This window comes from Ursus americanus, chromosome 28, assembly GCF_024610735.1.
Source record: "Ursus americanus isolate L20-20 chromosome 28, mUrsAme1.1.p, whole genome shotgun sequence".
In the NCBI taxonomy this organism is placed as follows: Eukaryota; Metazoa; Chordata; class Mammalia; order Carnivora; family Ursidae; genus Ursus; species Ursus americanus.
In genome coordinates this window covers 35353823-35371940 of record NC_142154.1, presented here as the reverse complement: position 1 = coordinate 35371940, position 18118 = coordinate 35353823, and the positions used below count along the sequence as shown (strand labels likewise).

The window sequence follows — 18118 nt, the reverse complement described above, 5'->3', positions numbered from 1 at the left end:
ATAGGGGGAAAATAGAAAATTTACAGTTTAGAAATCTGGCAAACCCTACCTTAACCAAATGACAATGGTTAATACCACCAGTGATGCCATGTTGATAGCCCATATCCTCTGATACGATGTGGTAAGGAGGGGACTTCACCTCCGTGGTATTCTGCCTAAAACCTCATAACCCCAGTCTAACTATAAGAAAGACACTAGATAAACCCAAACTGACAAAATTCTACAAAATACTGACCAATACTCCTCAAACCTATTAAGGTCATGAAAAATAAGGAAAGACTGAGAAACTGTCACAGACCAGAGGAGACTAAGAAGACATTATGACCTAATACACTGGGATATCCTGATTAGATCTCAGAACAGTAAAAGGACAGTATAAAAACTAGTGATATTTGAATGAAGACTGGAATTTTGTTAATAGTAATATACCAATGATGGTTTCTTAGTTTTGGCAAATGTACCATGGTAATGAAAGTTGTTAACATTGGGGGAAATTGAATGCGGGTATACAGACAGCAACTTTTCTGTAAATCTAAAATTAGTCCAAATTTAAAGTTTTTTTTTTAAAAGTCAAAAATAAATGATAGGAAAAGGCATCAATTGAACACAAATTTAAAGTTAATAAAAAGGAGACAGATGGGAAAAGATACACCATGCAAAAAATAATCCAAAAAATCTAGATTGCCTCTATTAATATCAGACAAACAAGACACATTGGCAAGGATGAAGAGGGATACCAATGATAAAAGGGCCAGTTCAGCAAAAAGACATAACAATCCTGTGTATATACCTAAGAGCAGAGATTTAAAATACTTGAAGCAAAAATCAATAACAATATAGACGACTTGAACATTATCAACCTATTTTAACACATCTAAGAAATTAAAACAAATAGCAGAATGCTCATTCATTTCAAATGCATATGGAACATTCAACAGAATAGATCATATTCTGGACCATAAAAAAATCTTAACAAACTTAAAAGAACTGAAATACAAAATAGTTTTCTGACCATAACATAGTTAAACCAGAAATGAATTAGAGAAAACTATCTGGGAAATTCCCCAAATACTTGCAAATTAAAGAACATACTTTTAAGTAACCCATTGGTCAAAGAGAAATCACAAGGATATTTAAAAATATTTTGAATTGAATGAAAATAAAAACACAACATATCAAAATTTATAGAATGCAGCTGAAGTAGTATTTATATAGAAAATTATAGCATTAGATGTTTATATTAGAAAGTAAGATAGATCTGAAATTAATTATCTAAGCCGCAACTTTAAGAAACTAGAAAAAGTGGAACGCCTGGTTGGACGTCTGCCTTTGGCTCAGGTCATGATCCCAGGGTCCTGGGATTGAGTCCTGCGTTGGGCTCCTTGCTTGGCAAGGAGCCTGCTTCTCCCACTGCCTGCCACTCCCCCTGCTTGTGCTCTGTCTTTCTCTCTCTGACAAATAAATAAATAAAATGTTTAAAAAAAAAAAGAAACTAGAAAGAGAAAATCAGAAAGAAGGAAATAACAGAAATGAAAGTAAAGGGCAATGAAATTAAAAATAGATAAAAATAGTATTATTTTATCTATTTTCTATTTTCTATTTATTTTATACTTATTTAATATTAAATATAGTAATAATATTATAAAATAGTATAATTTTATCTATTTTATTTTATAGTTTTTTACATTTTATTTAGTATTATTTTATCTAGTATTCATATAGAAAATTATAGCATTAAATGTTTATATTAGAAAGCAAGATAGACCTGAAATTCATTATCTAAGTCCCAACTTTAAGAAACTAGAAAAAGAAAAGCAGAAAGAAGGAAATAATAGAAATGAAAGTAAAAGGCAATGAAATGTAAAATAGATAAAAATAGAGAAACTTAGTGAAACCAAAATCTGTTTCTTGGAAAATATCAACAAAATTGGTAAACTTCTAGACTAATGAAGGACTACCAAAGATAAAAAGAGAGAAGGCACAAATTACCAATACCACAAATGAAAGAGGAGCATCATTACAAATCCTATAGACATTTAAAGGATGATATGAGAACATTATAAATAGCTTTATGACCATACATTGGACAACTTAGACTAATGGACAAACTCTTTGAGAGACAGATACTACCAAAGTTCACTCAAGAAGAAACAGATGACCTAATTAGTCCTATATCTATTAAGGAAATTTAATTTGTACTTCAAAACTTTCTAAGAAAACACTAGTTCCAGATGGCATCCCTGGTGAGTTCTACCAAACAACTGAGAAAGAAATATTACAAATTCTACACAAATTCTTCTAGAAAATAGAATAAGAGAAAACACTCTTCAGACCATTTTATAAAGCCAGGACTACCGTGATATCACAACCAGACAAAGACATTAGAAGACAAGAAAACCACAGTCTGTTATTCTTCATGAAAATAGATGTAAAAATCCTCCACAAAATATTAGCAAATTGAGTCCCACAATATAAAAAAAGAATAATATATCATGACCATGTAGGGTTTATCCTAAGAATGCAAGACGGTTACATTAAAAAAATCAATCAATGTGAATCATCATATCCACAGACTAAAGAAGAACCATATGACCATCTCCAACTCAATACATAAAAATGAAATAAAATACAACATCCATGAAAGAATAATACATTAAAAAAAAAAACTAAGGAAATTAAAAATAAAAGGGAACTTTCTCAGCCTCATATAGGGCATCTACAGCTAACATCATACTTAATAGTGAAAGACCAATTGCTTTCTCTATAAGATCAGGAAAAAAGCAAGGGTGTCCACTCTTACCACAGCTATACAACATTGTATGGAAGGTCCTAGCCAATACAATGAGATAAGAAAAAGAATAGAAAATAAAGAAATTAAACTGTCTCTCTTTATAAACAGAGTGATTACTACATAGAAAATTTGAAAAATCTACAAAAAAATAATGGAATAAATAAGAAAGTTTAGCATGGTTTCAGGATACCAGATTAATATATAAAAATTAATTGAATTTCTATATACTAGAAATGAATAATTGGAAATTGAATTTTAAAAAACAATGCCAGGGTGCCTGGCTGGCTCAGTCAATAGAGCATGTGATTCTTGATCTTAGGGTCATGAGTTTGAGTCCCATGTTCAGTGTACACTTTACTTAAAACAACAACAACAAAAACAATGCCATTAAAATAATACCAAATAATTAAATACTTAGGCGGAAAACTAAAAAAAATATGTACAAGATCTGTATACTGAAAACTCCAAAATGCTAATGAAAAAAACATTCAACCAGACCTAAATAAATGGAAAGGTAAGACATGTTCATAGATTCGAAGACTCAATGTTGTTTTGTGAATCATCCCAAAGTTGTCTATAAGTTCAGTGCAATCTAAATCACGATCAATAGAATATTTTTGTAGAAATTGTCAGGTCAATACTAAAATTTATATGGAAATGCAAAGATGGTACAATGGCCAAAATCATTTTGAAAAAGAAAAGTAACTTTGGAGGATTAGTGTTATCTGAGTTAGTACAAAGTTACAGATATCAGAACACTGTGGTGTTAGCAAAAGGATAAATACAGAGATCCATAGAGCAAAATAGAGAGTTCAGGAGTAGAGACCTATACATACATGGTCAACTGATTTTCAACAAGGATGCAAAGACAATTCAATGGAGAAAGGATAGTCTTTTCAACAAATGGTGCGGGAACAAATGAAGATAGATATATAAAGAACTTTGACCCATACCTTGCACCATGTATAAAAATTTACTCAAAATGGATCATAGAACTAAATGTAAGTCTGAAACTAAGAATTTTTAGAAGAAAACAAAGGGGGAAAACTTTTGATTCCTTGGATTAGGCAAAGGTTTCTTAAATACCACAAATCCATAAGAGTAAAAAATTAACACATTGGACATTATCAAAATTTAAATCTTCTACTCTTTGAAAGACATATTAAGAAAATGAAAAGAAAAGCTACAGATTGGGAATTCATATTTCAAAACACATACCCAATAAAGAATTTTTGTCCAGAATATATTTAAAAACTCTCAAAACTCAATAAGAAAACAAGCAACCCAATAACCTAATAGACAAAGAATTAAAACAGAAATTTTACCAAAGCAGATAAATGGATGGTAGATAGATAAGGTGAAAGGATGCTTAACATCATTACTTACTAGGGAAATACAAACTAGAACAAGTCTTAATATATTTAAGATAATTGAAAAATGCTTGGGGCACCTGGCTGTTTCAGTTGGTTAGGTGTCTGCCTTTGGCTTGGGTCATGATCCTAGGGTCCTGGCACTGAGCCCTACATCAGACTCCCTGCTCAGTGGGGGTCTGCTTCTCCCTCTCCCCTCTCTGTGTTCTCTCTCTCTCAAGTAAATAAATAAAATCTTTAATATATATATGTATATATATATTTAAGATAATTGAAATCATACCGTGCTTCTTTTCTAACCATAATGGTATGAAACTAGAAATCAATTACAAGAGAAAAAGTGGAAAATTCACAAATATGTGCTCATTAAACAACGTGCTCCTGAACAATCAATAGGTCAAGAAGAAATCAAAAGGTGATTAAAAAAAATATCTTGAGACAAATAAAAACTCAACACAACATAACTTATGGGATGCAAAAAAAAAAAAAGCAGTTCTAAGAGAGACGTTTATAGCAATAAACACCTACCCTAAGAAAACAGAAAAACCTCAAATAAACAACCTAACTTTATCCCTCAGAGAACTAGAAAAAGAACAAACTAAGCCCAAAGTTATAATGAAGGAAATAGCAAAGATCAGAGTGCAAATAAACAGAGACTAGAAAAACAAGAGAAAATATCAATGAAATGAAGAGCTGGTTTTTTTAAAAGATAAACAAAATTGACAAACCTCTAGCTAGACAAACTAAGAAAAAAGAGAGAAGATTCAAAATCAGAAATGAAAGAGGAGACATTATAAGTGATGACATAGAAATACTAAGGATCATAAGAAATTACTATGAACAGGGGTGCCGGGGTGGCTTAGTTGGTTAAGCGTCTGAGTTTGGCTCAGGTCATCATCTCAGGGTCCTGGGTTTGAGCCCTAAATGTGGCTCTGCACTCAGTGGGGAGTCTTCTCCTCCCTCTCCCTCTGACCCCCTACTCATGCTCTCTCTCTCTCTCAAATAAACAAGCAAAATTTTTAAAAAAAGAAATTACTATGAACGATTATACACCAAAAATTAGATAACTTAGAAGAAATGGGTAAATTCCTAGAAACATAAACTTAACTAGTAAGGAGAGTGAATGAGTAATCAAAAACTTCCCAGTAAAGAAAATTCCAGGATCAGAAGGCTTCACAGGTGAATTCTACCAAGGATTTAAAGAAAAATTTATACTAATCCTTCTCAAATTCTTTCAAAAAAATAGAAGAGGAGCACTTCCAAACTTTTATAAAGCCGGGATTACCCTCATACCAAAGCAGACAAGAAAATAAAATTACAGGTCAACATTCTTGATACATGAAGATGCAAAAAATCCTCAATAAGATATTAGCGAACTCAATTTTACAACAAATTTAAAGGAACATACACCATGATCGATTGAGATTTTTTCCCAGATGCAAGGATGGTTCAACATATACAAATCAATAAATGTAATATACCACATTAGCAAAACGAAGGACAAAAATCATATGATCATCTTAATGGATACCAAAAAAAAAAAAGCATTTGACAAAATTCAATATCCTTTCATGATAAAAACTCTTAGTAAATTGGATATAAAAGAAATTTACTTCAAGATAATAAAAACCATATATGACAGCCCACAGCTAACATTATACTCAATAATGAAAAGCTAGAAGTTCTTTCTCTATGGGGTGCCTGCATGGCCCAGTCAGTTAAGCAGCTGCCTTCAGCTCGGGTCATGATCCCAGGGTCCTGGGATCCAGCCCTGTGTTGGGCTCCCTCCTCAGTGGGGAGCCTGCTTCTCCCTCTCCCTCTGCCTGCTGCTCTGCCTACTTGTGCTCTCTCTCTCTGTCAAATAAATAAATAAAATCTTAAAAAAAAAAAAGTTCTTTCTCTAAGATCAGAGACAGGACAAGGATGTCCACTCTTGCCACTTTTATTCAACATAGTTCTGGAAGTCCTAGCCCCAGAAATTCGGCAAGAAAAAGAAATGAAAGGTATTTAAATCAGAAAGGAAGAAGTAAAATTGTCTCTGCAAATGATATATTCTGTATAGAAAACCCTAAAGAGGGGTGCCTGGGTGGCTCAATCGTTAAGCGTCTGCCTTCGGCTCAGGGCGTGATCCCAGGGTCCTGGGATCGAGCCCCGCATTGCATTGGCCTCCCTGCTCTGCGGAAAGCCTGCTTCTTTGCTCCCACTCCCCCTGCTTGGGTTCCCTCTCTCGCTGGCTGTCTCTCTCTCTGTCAAATAAATAAATAAAATCTTAAAAAAAAAAAAAAAAAAGAAGGAAAGAAAACCCTAAAGACACCACCAAAAAATGGGTAGAGGTAATAAATGAACTCAGTAAAGTTGTAGGATAGAAACTCAATATACAAAAATTAGTTGCATTTCTATACACTAACAATGAACTACCAGAAAGAGAAATTAAGAAAACAATCCCATTTACAATAGCATAAATAAAATACTTAAGAATAAGTTTAACCAAGCAGGTGAAAGATCTGTATACTGAAAACTATAAAACATTAATGAAGGAAATTGAAGAGGACACAAATAAACGGAAGCATATTCCATGTTCATGAATTAGAAGAACTAGTTTTGTTAAAAGGCCATACCACCCAAAGCAAACTATAGACTTGATGTAATCACTATTAAAATTCCAATGGCATTTTTTACAGAAATAGAAGAAACAATTCCAATATTTATGTGGAACCACAAGAAACCCTGAATAGGGAAAACAATCTTGACAAAGAAGAAAACTGGAGATATCACACTTCCCAATTCCAAACTATATTACAAAGCTTTAGTAATCAAATCAGTATGGTATTGGCATTAAAAATAGACACACAGATCAACAGAACAGAATAGAGAGCCCAGAAATAAAACCATGTTTTAATGGTCAATTAAGTTTCGACAAAGGATCCAAGAATATATAATGGGAAAGGATAATCTCATCGACAAATGGTGTTGGGAAAACTGGACAGCCACATTAAAAATAATGAAACTGGACCATGATCTTATATCATACACAAAAATTAACTCAAAATAGATTAAAGACCTCAATATAAGACCTGAAACCATAAAACTCCTAGAAGAAAGCACAGGGATAAGCTCAATGATTTTTTGGATTTGAAACTAAAAGCAAAGATGACAAAAGCCAAAATAAAAAAGTGAGCCTACATCAAACCAGAAAGCTTCTGCATGGCAAAAGAAACCACCAACAAAATGAAAAGGCAACTTCTGGAATGGGATAAAATATCTGCAACCCCCAAATCCAATAAAAGGTTAATACACAAAATATATTAAGAAACTCATACAACTCAATAGCAAAAAAACAAATAACCCAATTTTAAAAATGGGCAAAGGACCTGAACAGACATTTTTCCAAAGAAACAAAGGGCCAACAGGGACATGAAAGGTTGCTCAGTATCACTACTCATCAGGGAAATGCAAATCACAACCACAATGAGATATCACCTCACACCTCTCAGAATGGCTATCATCAAAAAGACAAGAGAACAAAGGCTAGCAGGTGGTGGAGAAAAGGGAATCATTGTGTACTGTTGGCGAATATGTAAACTAGTAAGGCTACCAGGGGAAATAGCAGGGAGTGTTCTCCAGAAATTAGAAATAGAACTACCGTCTGATCAGCAATCCCACTTCTGGGTAGACAACCGAAGGAAACAAAATCATTATCTCAAGAGAGATCTGTACTCCCATGTTCACTGTAGTATTATTCATAATAGCCAAGGTATGGACACTATTTACATGTCTGTAGATGGATGAATGGAAAAAGGAAATGTGATATATAGATATATATATGTGATATATAGATATATATATGTGATATATAGATATATATATATATCTATATATCACAAACAAATATATTTGTGTATATATAATATTATTCAGCCTTAAAAAAGAAGGAAATTCTGCACTTGTGACAACATGGATGAATCTGGAGGGTATTATGCTGAGTGAAATAAGCCAGTCAGAGAAAGACAAATGCTACAGGGTATCACTTATATGTGCATTTTTTTCTTAAAAGTCAAATTTATAGAAACAGAGTAGAAAAGTGATTGCCAGGGACTGAGAGGTGGGTAGAGGTTGGTAAAAGGGTACAAACTTTCAGCTATAAAATGAATAACGTCTGAAGATCTAATGTCAATAATGTAAATAATTGACATTTGGTAAGAGAGTGGAACTTAAATGTTCTCATTAATTTAAAAAGAAGAGAAGTACGTGAGATGATGAATGTGTTAATTAACTAGATGGGAGGGAATCCTTCTACCATGTATACATATATCAACGCCCCACACTGTACACTTTAAATATCTTACAATTTTATATGTTAATTTTATGCACTCATACCTCAATAAAGCTGAAATTTTTAAAAAAGAGAAGGCACAAATAATATTAAAATGAAAAAAGACACAGAATTTTTTTTAAGTTATAGTATGATAGATTTATGTCAATGTCTTTTTAAATGAAAGGAGAATAATTGCCAAAATTAACTCAAGAGTAAGTAGGAAACTTAAAACAATACCATTAGGTCATTTGAACTGGTAATAAAAAATGTATCTCTGTCTTAAACAACACACGTGGATGTGTGCACACATGGCCACTCACAAAAACATACCAGAGGAAAAAGGGCCTCAGCCTTTTATAGGCAAGATTTACCAACTTAAGAAATCAGTGATCCTTATCTCAAACTATTCCATAGAGAAAGAAAAGAAGAAAAGATTGCCAACTGATTTTATGAAGCTACTATAGCTTTGGTACCAAAACTGGATGAGGACAGTCCAAGGAAAAAATATGATGGATCAATCTCAGGAACATAGAGGCAAACATTCTAAATAACAGTTAGCACTGTGGGTTTTTTTTTTTTTTTTTTTTTTACCTTCATCATAAGGAAGAATGTGAGGAAGAGTCAACATTGAACAAATCAAACAATATAATTCGCCATGTTAACAGATTAAAAAAGAAAAATCCTATGATCATCTCCGTACATGCAAAAATTTAAAAATCATGAAATGCAACTCAACATTAATAATAGGCAGGAAAAAACCTCTGAGCAGAGTAGAAGTATAAGAGGATTTTCTGACCCTGACTATTGCCTTCAGCTAAAACCTCAGAACCAGGGGCGCCTGGGTAGTGCAGTTGTTAAGTGTCTGCCTTCAGCTCAGGGCGTGATCCCAGCGTTCTAGGATCAAGCCCCTCATCAGGCTCCTCCACTGGGAGCCTGCTTCTTCCTCTCCCACTCCCCCTGCTTGTGTTCCCTCTCTCGCTGGCTGTCTCTATGTTAAATAAATAAATAAAATCTTTAAAAACAAAACAAAAAACCCAGAACCAATATTCTTAGTAGGCAAACTTTACGAGCATTCTATCTTTCCATTAAAAGCAGAGACAGTTCAAGAATGACCAGTACTGCCACCATCACTGAACATGTCCTTGAGGCCCTAGCACACACAATAAGACAAGAACAGAATGGAGACAAGGAGGGAGGGAGAAGGACACCAGCCAGGAATGTATGGGATTGCAAATATCAGAAAACCTAACTACCAGTGGCTTAATCAATGAGTTCATTTGTCTCACATGTAAGAAATCAGGAGGTAGACAGTGTAGGACTGGTGGTACTCATCAGAAGAATCAAAACAGCTCTCCTTCTGCTTTATCTTCTTTGGATGTTTGATTTCAGCCTCATGCTTGTCACCTCCTGGCTCTATGATGGCTCCTGCAGATCTGGACTTTAACGTACACATTCGAGGCAGGAAGAGGGGAAAACAGTGGTTACCACTCCCTTCCCAGAAGCCCCTGGCTGGACTTCCCCTTACATCTCACTGGTCACATGGCTACTCTTAGCTCTAAGAAAGGCTGGGAAAGTGAATGGCTAGGCATAGGCTTAGGTATAGGGTTAGGGTTAGGATCTGGGACATACGCTCAATTCTTAGTATAATAAGTAATGCTTGGTAAAATCCATTCATGAAAATTCTTTGTTGGATATTAAATATATTTACTATTTGGGCCATACTTATGCTAAAATGTTATCTGTTGTTTATCTAAAATTAAAATGTAACTGTGTGTCCTCTAAATATTTTGTTTGCTAAATCTGGCATTCCTTGGAGCTGGGCATATTGGGGAAAAAATGAGGTTCTAACATTAGCAAGAAAGAAAGGCTACCGGACAGGTACATATCAGTAACTACCATAGAAGCTTACAGGGTTGTCCAGAAAGATGATTTTTTCCCTCTGACATTAACTCTGGCAAGTTTATCATACAGATTTTTCCAGAAGGAAAATTGAGTAGCAAAATATGGGCAGTACCTCATGATACAATTTTCTTAGAGACTCACATTCTTCAAACACACGTGTACCATAAAATTTAAGGCTACGAGCAGTTAAAATTCAGTGACAGAATTTCTGCAGGTAACTAAGAAAAACTTCTAAAAAATTTTAGATATACCATTAACTGTGGATTACCCATATGAAATTACAAATCTTTTAGAACTTTATCTACCAGATTTCATTATAATTTTACTAAAATCCTTTCAAAATTATGCCTACTCAAAAACTTGTCAGCTGTTTTGTTTCAACATGAGAACTTTACCGTAAATCTCACTCATCTACAGGAAACTGATAGTTTAACCAAAAGTATACCGAGCCTGCAGACATGAGAAATAACAGGCCTTTATGGGTGAATCTAGATTTCAAGCAGCCCAAGTGCAGGGTGTGGACTGGCCTTCAGAAGTGGGAGGGGGTAGTCCAAGCGAACAACAGGGCAGGAGAGCACAGAGGTCAAGGCAAAATTTGGAGGCTTAAAATGGCGTCTTCATACGCTCCAACCAACTGTCAGGCTCCGGGAAGGGGATGGGCAATTTTCACAGTCAGGGAGGCTCCCTGGAAGCCAAGAAAACCGAAAACCAGGTCAAACCAGGTTGGTCAGAGGCAACCAACAAATGTCTTTTGTGGAGATGAATTTTAGGAATTAGACTCCAGAATTCCTGCTATTTTTAAGAGGTGGTCGAAGAGATTGCTAGCAGCTGACCTGAGATAATGTAAAAAAGCGAAGAGCTCAAGGTGGGATTCCAAATTGTGTACTAATGTGCTGTATTTGTCAGTATCTGTCCATTCTTTCTAACATGGCTGTTATAAAATGGACAGAAAAGGGGTTGGACTAAGGGAGTTGAAAGAAGCCTCATTCCTTTGACTCAGTTTACTATTTAAATAAATTATTTTTGTTTTCTTTCTTGGAAAGAGTGGTGTAAGGATTTTTCACGCCTGAGAATGTCAGACTTGAATTGTTTGAAAAGGCAGTCGGATCTGCTGCCAGCCAACAGGAGAGATGTGATTTCTCTCTCAAGCAGTGTCTAGCGGGTAGCCCTACCCACCTATGGACCAGATGTGTTTGCTAAATGTTGTTGCTTTGAGATTAAGTTAATATCAAAAATAATATTTACTGTGTTTTTCCACCTGTATTGTTTCCCCAAAGCCATTCTAATTCTTCAGAATCATCTTTTTTACTGACCACACAATAGAACAGTATACCATGTGTAGTTATAATAACTTCCCTATTAAATGAACTTGGGAATATGGCTATTTGAAGAGATCTTATAGCAAAACATTTTTTAAAGATTTTATTTATTTATTTGAGAGAGAGAGAGCACAAATAGGGAGAGGGGGGAGCAAACTCCCCACTGAGTGCAAAGCCCCACACGGGGCTGGATCCCAGGACCCGGAGATCATGACCTGAGCCGAAGGCAGATGCTTAACCCACTGAGTCACCCAGGCGCCCCCACAAAATGTTTTTATATGACCAATATTACTCCCTAATATGGCTGCTTTTAAAATGTGCCTTTTGTCTGGGCAGTGTGCACAAAATGAGTTGACCTGACATTTTGCTTTCCTTTTGAAATCGATGATCACAAATGTTTCATTGAATTGATAAAGGCAAGACAATAGTGAACAGCGACAGAGCCATTTGACTTTCAAGTGGCAAACCCAATAGCATCCATCCAGTAACTCAGCCTTTTTCTAGAAGACATAACAATGCACCACCTCCATCCACAGCCCCTTTCGCTACACTTCAGAAACCACAGCTGATTCCAGTGGAAGCAAAGAAGTTCTCTTCCAAGAAACAAAGATCAAAGGTATTCATGCTTCTTTTTTTTTTTAAGATTATTTATTTATTTATTTGAGAGAGAGAACATAAACGGGGGGGGGGGAGGCAGAAGGAGAAGCAGGCTCCCTGCTCAGCAGGGAGCCTGATGTGGGGCTCGATCCCAGGGTCCTGGGATCATGACCTGAGCCGAAGGCAGCCACTTAACCAACTGAGCCACCCAGGCGCCCCTCATGCTTCTAACAGAAAGGAATCATTTCCAATATTCTCAGTGAGATTTTTAGTAATACTCTAAAATACTCTAAATATTAGAGTATTAGAGTAATACTCTAAGTATTAGAGTAATACTCTAAAACTCTAAAAAAATTTTTAGAGTTGTACCTTTCATATAGAAATAAATACTACTTTGGCTGCTGGGATGCATTTGATTTTTAAAGGGAGGGTTGCTGTACAAGTGAACTCCACCATGACATTATCCACAGGGTCTTAAAAAATTCAATCGTGTCACATTATTGTGAGATTAACTAAATGACTGGGCCAACCTATACCACTAACTGGGTCAAGAGTCTAGGAGTCCAGAATACGATAGCTACTACTTTATATCCAAATTCGTGTTGCATAGGGTATGTTCTTACGAGGTGCTACTCTACTTCATTTGTCTTTAAGCACAGGATTAAAAGCATGCTCTCCAGTTTCACACAGATATCCTAAGGAAAGGGAAGAAATTCTGTATTCTCTAACATTAGGACCTCACGGTACAACAGAATTAACCCTCACAGAGATTTTCCAGGTTTAAAGGAGCTGAACTTTTGAAGCTTGCTTTCTTATGTTTATAAGCCACAGAGTTGTGATGACTGAAACTTTTCACCAGAAAAAGGAGACAGCTGGCAGAGTCTTTTTCTGAGTTTACCCTATGTGGTCATATCTACAGCTGCTCCCATTAAAAAAAAAAAAAGCGAGGAAGAAAGAAATGGAAGAGTGGCAGAGAAGAAATGAATCCTACTGTCTATGTAGTAGACTGTTACCTGCTCTTCCCAGACCTTCATCTTAATGCCCAAATCTTCCTCAAGGCGCTTTCCCTGTGTTTGCAGTACTGGTGGGCTGTGGCCCCTTAAGAGATTTCCAAGCTGTTTATGTAGCAGCGTATCATGTGACACCCCAGTTGCCATGGCAAATATTTGTGTTTCATGAAAAATGTGGGTAAAAAAAAAAAACCACATCGATGTAAATGGCCAAATCCCTAGACAGACAGGCCTTCGGGCTAGCGTTTGGCCTGCACCACGATCGTTTCAAATTCAGCTGTTTAACAGGCTGTGCGAAGGCCACGGGCTAATGTGCATAATGCGAACAGGCGGGGGCACCTGTTTTGATTCTCACCATGTTTGAGCTCTCAAGTCCCACAGCGTTATAGACAACATATCTACAGGTAATACAAACATGGCTAGGTTTTCTGCAGTAATCTATGTATCTCAGGGAAAAAAATGTGTTTTCATAAAGACACTTCTGGAGGGCTAATTAGCCCTGCCTTTAATTTCCTCTCTGTCGACTTCACAAAGCTTTCCTCTAGTGCTGGGGCAGTAATATTTAAAGACTCTTTCCTGTGGTCCCGAATTGGTACATTTCTGAATCGACTCTTCAATGGTAACTGTAATTATTCATACGCTCTGTGAAAAGCATCCTCGCGTGGAAGTGAAAAGGCTCACAGAAACACTGAGAGAGCCAGAACAGACCTTGAATCAGCACCCACCACCGGGCGGTGTGGTGCCACGCGGAGAAGCCCTTTCTGGGAAGTAACTTCTTTCGGTGTCCCCTAGAAGCGGGACTTGGCATCCGACTACAGTTGTTTTTGTAAATATTTACTTTGTCAAACTCTCTCTTCAAATCAAACAGGGCTCTTGGCAAGCAAAGCAGCATTGTCTGGGGTGAGAAAGGTCTTTCTAATTATTAGCTCCTGCCTGCATGGAAAGAGGGAACAGGCTGGCCCAGCGGGGAGAGCTGGGGAAGGGGTGGGGGAGGCTCTGTGCTTCTATTTGTCTTGTAAAATTGCCCAAGAGGGTCATTTTGATTTAAACTGTGTCTCATTCTTCATTGTAGGGGAAAAGCAAAAGGTCAAGAGGACATCATGATAGGAAGGTCTGTAATTTGTGTGACTAGTTGAAATTTGGGGTTTGTCACCTGATGTCCCTTCCTTTTGCTGGAGGGCAAAAGTATGGGAGGCTGGTTGACAGCTGGAGACTGCAACAAAAGTTCTTTTGCTCTTCTTTTATAAAAGAAATTAGATCGCGTCTTCAGGAAAAAAAAAAAAAGGTTCATTTAAAGTGAAAAACCTTTCTCCCTCCCCCTTCAGTTAGGACTGAATTACTTCTCAGGCTTCAATCCAGAGAAGTGATTTAGCATACTCAAAATCTGGCTGAATCACAACGGTCTTCAACCTCAATCTATGATTCTCATCTTTTTAAAAGTCCACTTAAAAAGAAATAAAATGCTAAAAAAAATTCCCCTGCCCCCAGCATGTGCATATGTGTGTGTATGTGTGTGTCCACACACACTGCATATATGAGGTCATTGGTGAGGGTATGGGGCTTAGAACTTAGAACTAAGCTGCCTAAAACCAATAAGGTAACAAAAACGCTGGGGGAATGAAATCGTTCCCACCAACAAGTACGTGCCAGCAAGGAACATTCCACTGGGTCAAGTGTGAGTAATAAAAGTTCTGAATTTGAAGCAGGAAAGAGCTGGATTCTTCCCTTACTAATAGAGGAATTTGGAGCAAGTCACTTAAATTCTCAGTGCCTCACTTCCTCCTCTGACAAATGGGGATAACAGCTCTTTTCTCATAGGTTTGCTGTGTTAGCGCTCTTAATGTGTGTGGAAATGCTTTGGAATTATAAGGCACTTGTTATTAGAATTCACTGGCTTATTTTTAAGAACATCTTCTAGGCCTCCCTTCCTTGGGGATCTTATCAGACAGAATTTCAGAGGGAGCTTAGCCCCCCTTTTAGAGGAAAAGAGGCCCACGTTTTGGGTCTCCTTGTACTTCTGCAGAGCTGTGACTAGACAGAGCTGTATTTACAGCAATGATTGCATACGGTCCTTCTAGACCGAGACAGATTGCCCCTGGATAAACTAATCAATGCAATCAGAACCTTCCTCCAGCTTCCCTTGACTTCTAGCTGCGAGGAAATTGTGAGCTTGCTTCCACACTTTAAAAATAGGATGTGCTGTAAGAACACTAGGCCTGATGTACCAGGAATATTTAGAACAGCAAAAGTTGATTGAGCATGCTCTTAGAGCAGGACACTAAGCACCTTCCACACCCACCGAGTGCTCACAGCAGCCCTAGAGCCTCTGTACTGTCTTTGTCCCCAGGCCCCCAGAGTTGATAAAAGGGTACGGAGGATCCAGATGACAGAATGAGGCTCTGGGGTCCACCCTCCTACACACAAGGTTATGAACTCTTCCACATGCGCTAGTTTTCCAAATGTTACCACTACTGTGATGATAACTACTACTAACCACCACAACCACAACCACTGCTACTAACTACTAGCACCTTACACGTATCACGTGCTTACTCTGTGCCCACCACTGTTCCTATGATTTACATGGATCGGCTCACCTCATTTGACAATATCTCTGCGCAGTAGGTATTATTATTATTCCCATTTTCCTGGAAGGACCCAAATACGGAGAAGTCAAGGTCATCCACCTAGTAAGTGACAGAGCCAGCACACAGAACTGGGCCATGTGACTGCCAGAGCGCCAAAGCATTAAGGAGTTTGTAAACCTTCCATCGTTTTTGGTGGAAATCATTCTAAAAGATCCCGTATCTCCGCCTCCCTGATGTAATCTAACATTTTCTCTCCCCAGTATCACATATGCAGAGAACCCATTTCTGGTCATTTTCATTTGTTTCCTTCATGCTCAGGACAGGCCTCATGTAGATTCCTCTGGTTTAAACTACTGGACTTTTGTAGCTTGCTTTCATTAATGAGCCACAGTCACTTCTGCTGTCGTGTCTGCTTTCGTTGGCTCTGACTTGAAGAGACTTTTCTGTCTTCTAGCTCATTCACCGAATAACCAAGACTCAAGAAGTGGAAGGATAAAATGGAGTCAGTCAGGCTCTGCACAAGGATCCGAGGAATAAGATAATACACAGTAATAGGCTTTGTAGTTGTTTCAAGAAATGTAAGGCTCGTATTTTCAGGGCTCTAGTTCAAATGGTTAAAGTTGCTAAGATTGGCCCTCTCAGGAAATATACCCAAGGGAGGCATGTTAACAACTCTGCTAAGATCCACTTAATTTCAATTAATATTTTAATGATAAAAAATCCCTCTTATGGGTAAAACAAGCAAACAAATATATTTATTGGATGTAAGGGGCCAGGTTAAACTCATGAGTGTGTTTGCTTCTGGAAATGGGGGTGGGAGAAGAACAAACTAATAAGAAATAGAGAATTTGAATTGTAACTTATGTGCTGTTTTTTTTATTTCAACACATATATAAATAATTTAAATATATCTAAATCTTATAAATAATTATAAATATATAAAATATACTATATTTTTAAATGTAAAGGATTTAAATGTATATTTTTGTCTTCTTTGCTTCACACACATGTATAAATATCATATATACATTATTTCTGTATTATCTAATGTTATCTAATTCATCCTCATGTAGATTCCTCTGGTTTAAACTACTGGACTTTTGTAGCTTCCTTGCTTTCATTTATGAGCCACAGACAGATATATATATAATATACATATAAACATGTGATATATATACATATATATATATATAATATATATATACAAAGCAAAGAAGACAAAAAACGGTAGTTTTTTATACTATTCTCTATACTTTTCTGTATTTTCAAAACTTTTTCCAAATTAAAGAAGAAACGAATAAAAGAAAATCCTATTTCGAAAGACATACCTCTGCTCTAAAATTTCCTTTGCTGCAGAAAGAATCGGTTTGGGTGATAACCTTTTAATGTCAGTTTTGGGGTCTTGCTTTTCTTAGTCATTGTTACATTGTTACTTTCTTTAGTATTTCCCCAGCATTTACTCTCGATTCTTATGTTAAAAACCCGTGAGTATTTTACAGGTGAGTCAGCTGAACTACTTTAATAAGGCAACATGTGTGACAGACTCCGCTCCTGTCCAGTCTCATTTCCCCATATGTAGAAGGAGGGGTTTAGATCAGCTCGTTTTTTTTTTTTACAAAACTTCCATCGCCCCTACAATGCTCACCCCAAGACCCCCAGGAAAAGGAAAAGAGCGGAAGTTCCCAATAGGTGGGGCTCTAGACCCCTCACACCCACAGCAGCTCTGCTAACTGCACCCCTCTTTACCATCAGGTTATATTGTTTCTGAACAAAGTGTTCCAGGTTTGAATATATATACTTTGAAAGCCACCAGGTGGTATCCAGCATCAGTTTTAGCTTTAATATGACCTATCTACTAAAGGGAATAAGCCCACTTCTTTGTTTATTGAAGTGTAATTAACATACAGTGTTACACTAGTTTCAGGTCTACAGTAGAATGATTCAACAATGCTATACATTAGTGCTCATCACAAGTGTACCCTTAATCCCCCTCACCTATTTCACCCAACACGCCACACACCTCCCCTCTGGCAACCACAGGTTTGTTCCCTGTATTTAAGAATCTGGTTTTTTTGTCTATTTTTTTCTTTGCTCATTTGTTTTGTTTCTTAAATTCTACATACAAATGAAATCATATGGTATTGGTCTTTCTTTGGCTGACTTATTTTGCTTAGCATTATACCCCCTAGATCTGTACACATTGTTGCAAATGGCCAGAACTCATTC

The 18118-nt window shown here is 36.7% G+C and overlaps 1 protein-coding gene across 6 annotated transcripts in view; it reads left to right on the top strand.

The window, feature by feature from the left end:
• Positions 1 to 18118, top strand: part of IQCH (IQ motif containing H) — a 197515-nt gene that overhangs the window by 72142 nt on the left and 107255 nt on the right. For all 6 annotated transcript variants that reach the window (XM_045810715.2, XM_087856836.1, XM_087856835.1 and 3 more), the window contains 2 exons: positions 12234 to 12313; positions 14377 to 14415. In XM_045810715.2, coding sequence (XP_045666671.1) covers positions 12234 to 12313; positions 14377 to 14415 — 119 coding nt within the window. The remainder of the gene's footprint in view (positions 1 to 12233; positions 12314 to 14376; positions 14416 to 18118) is intronic.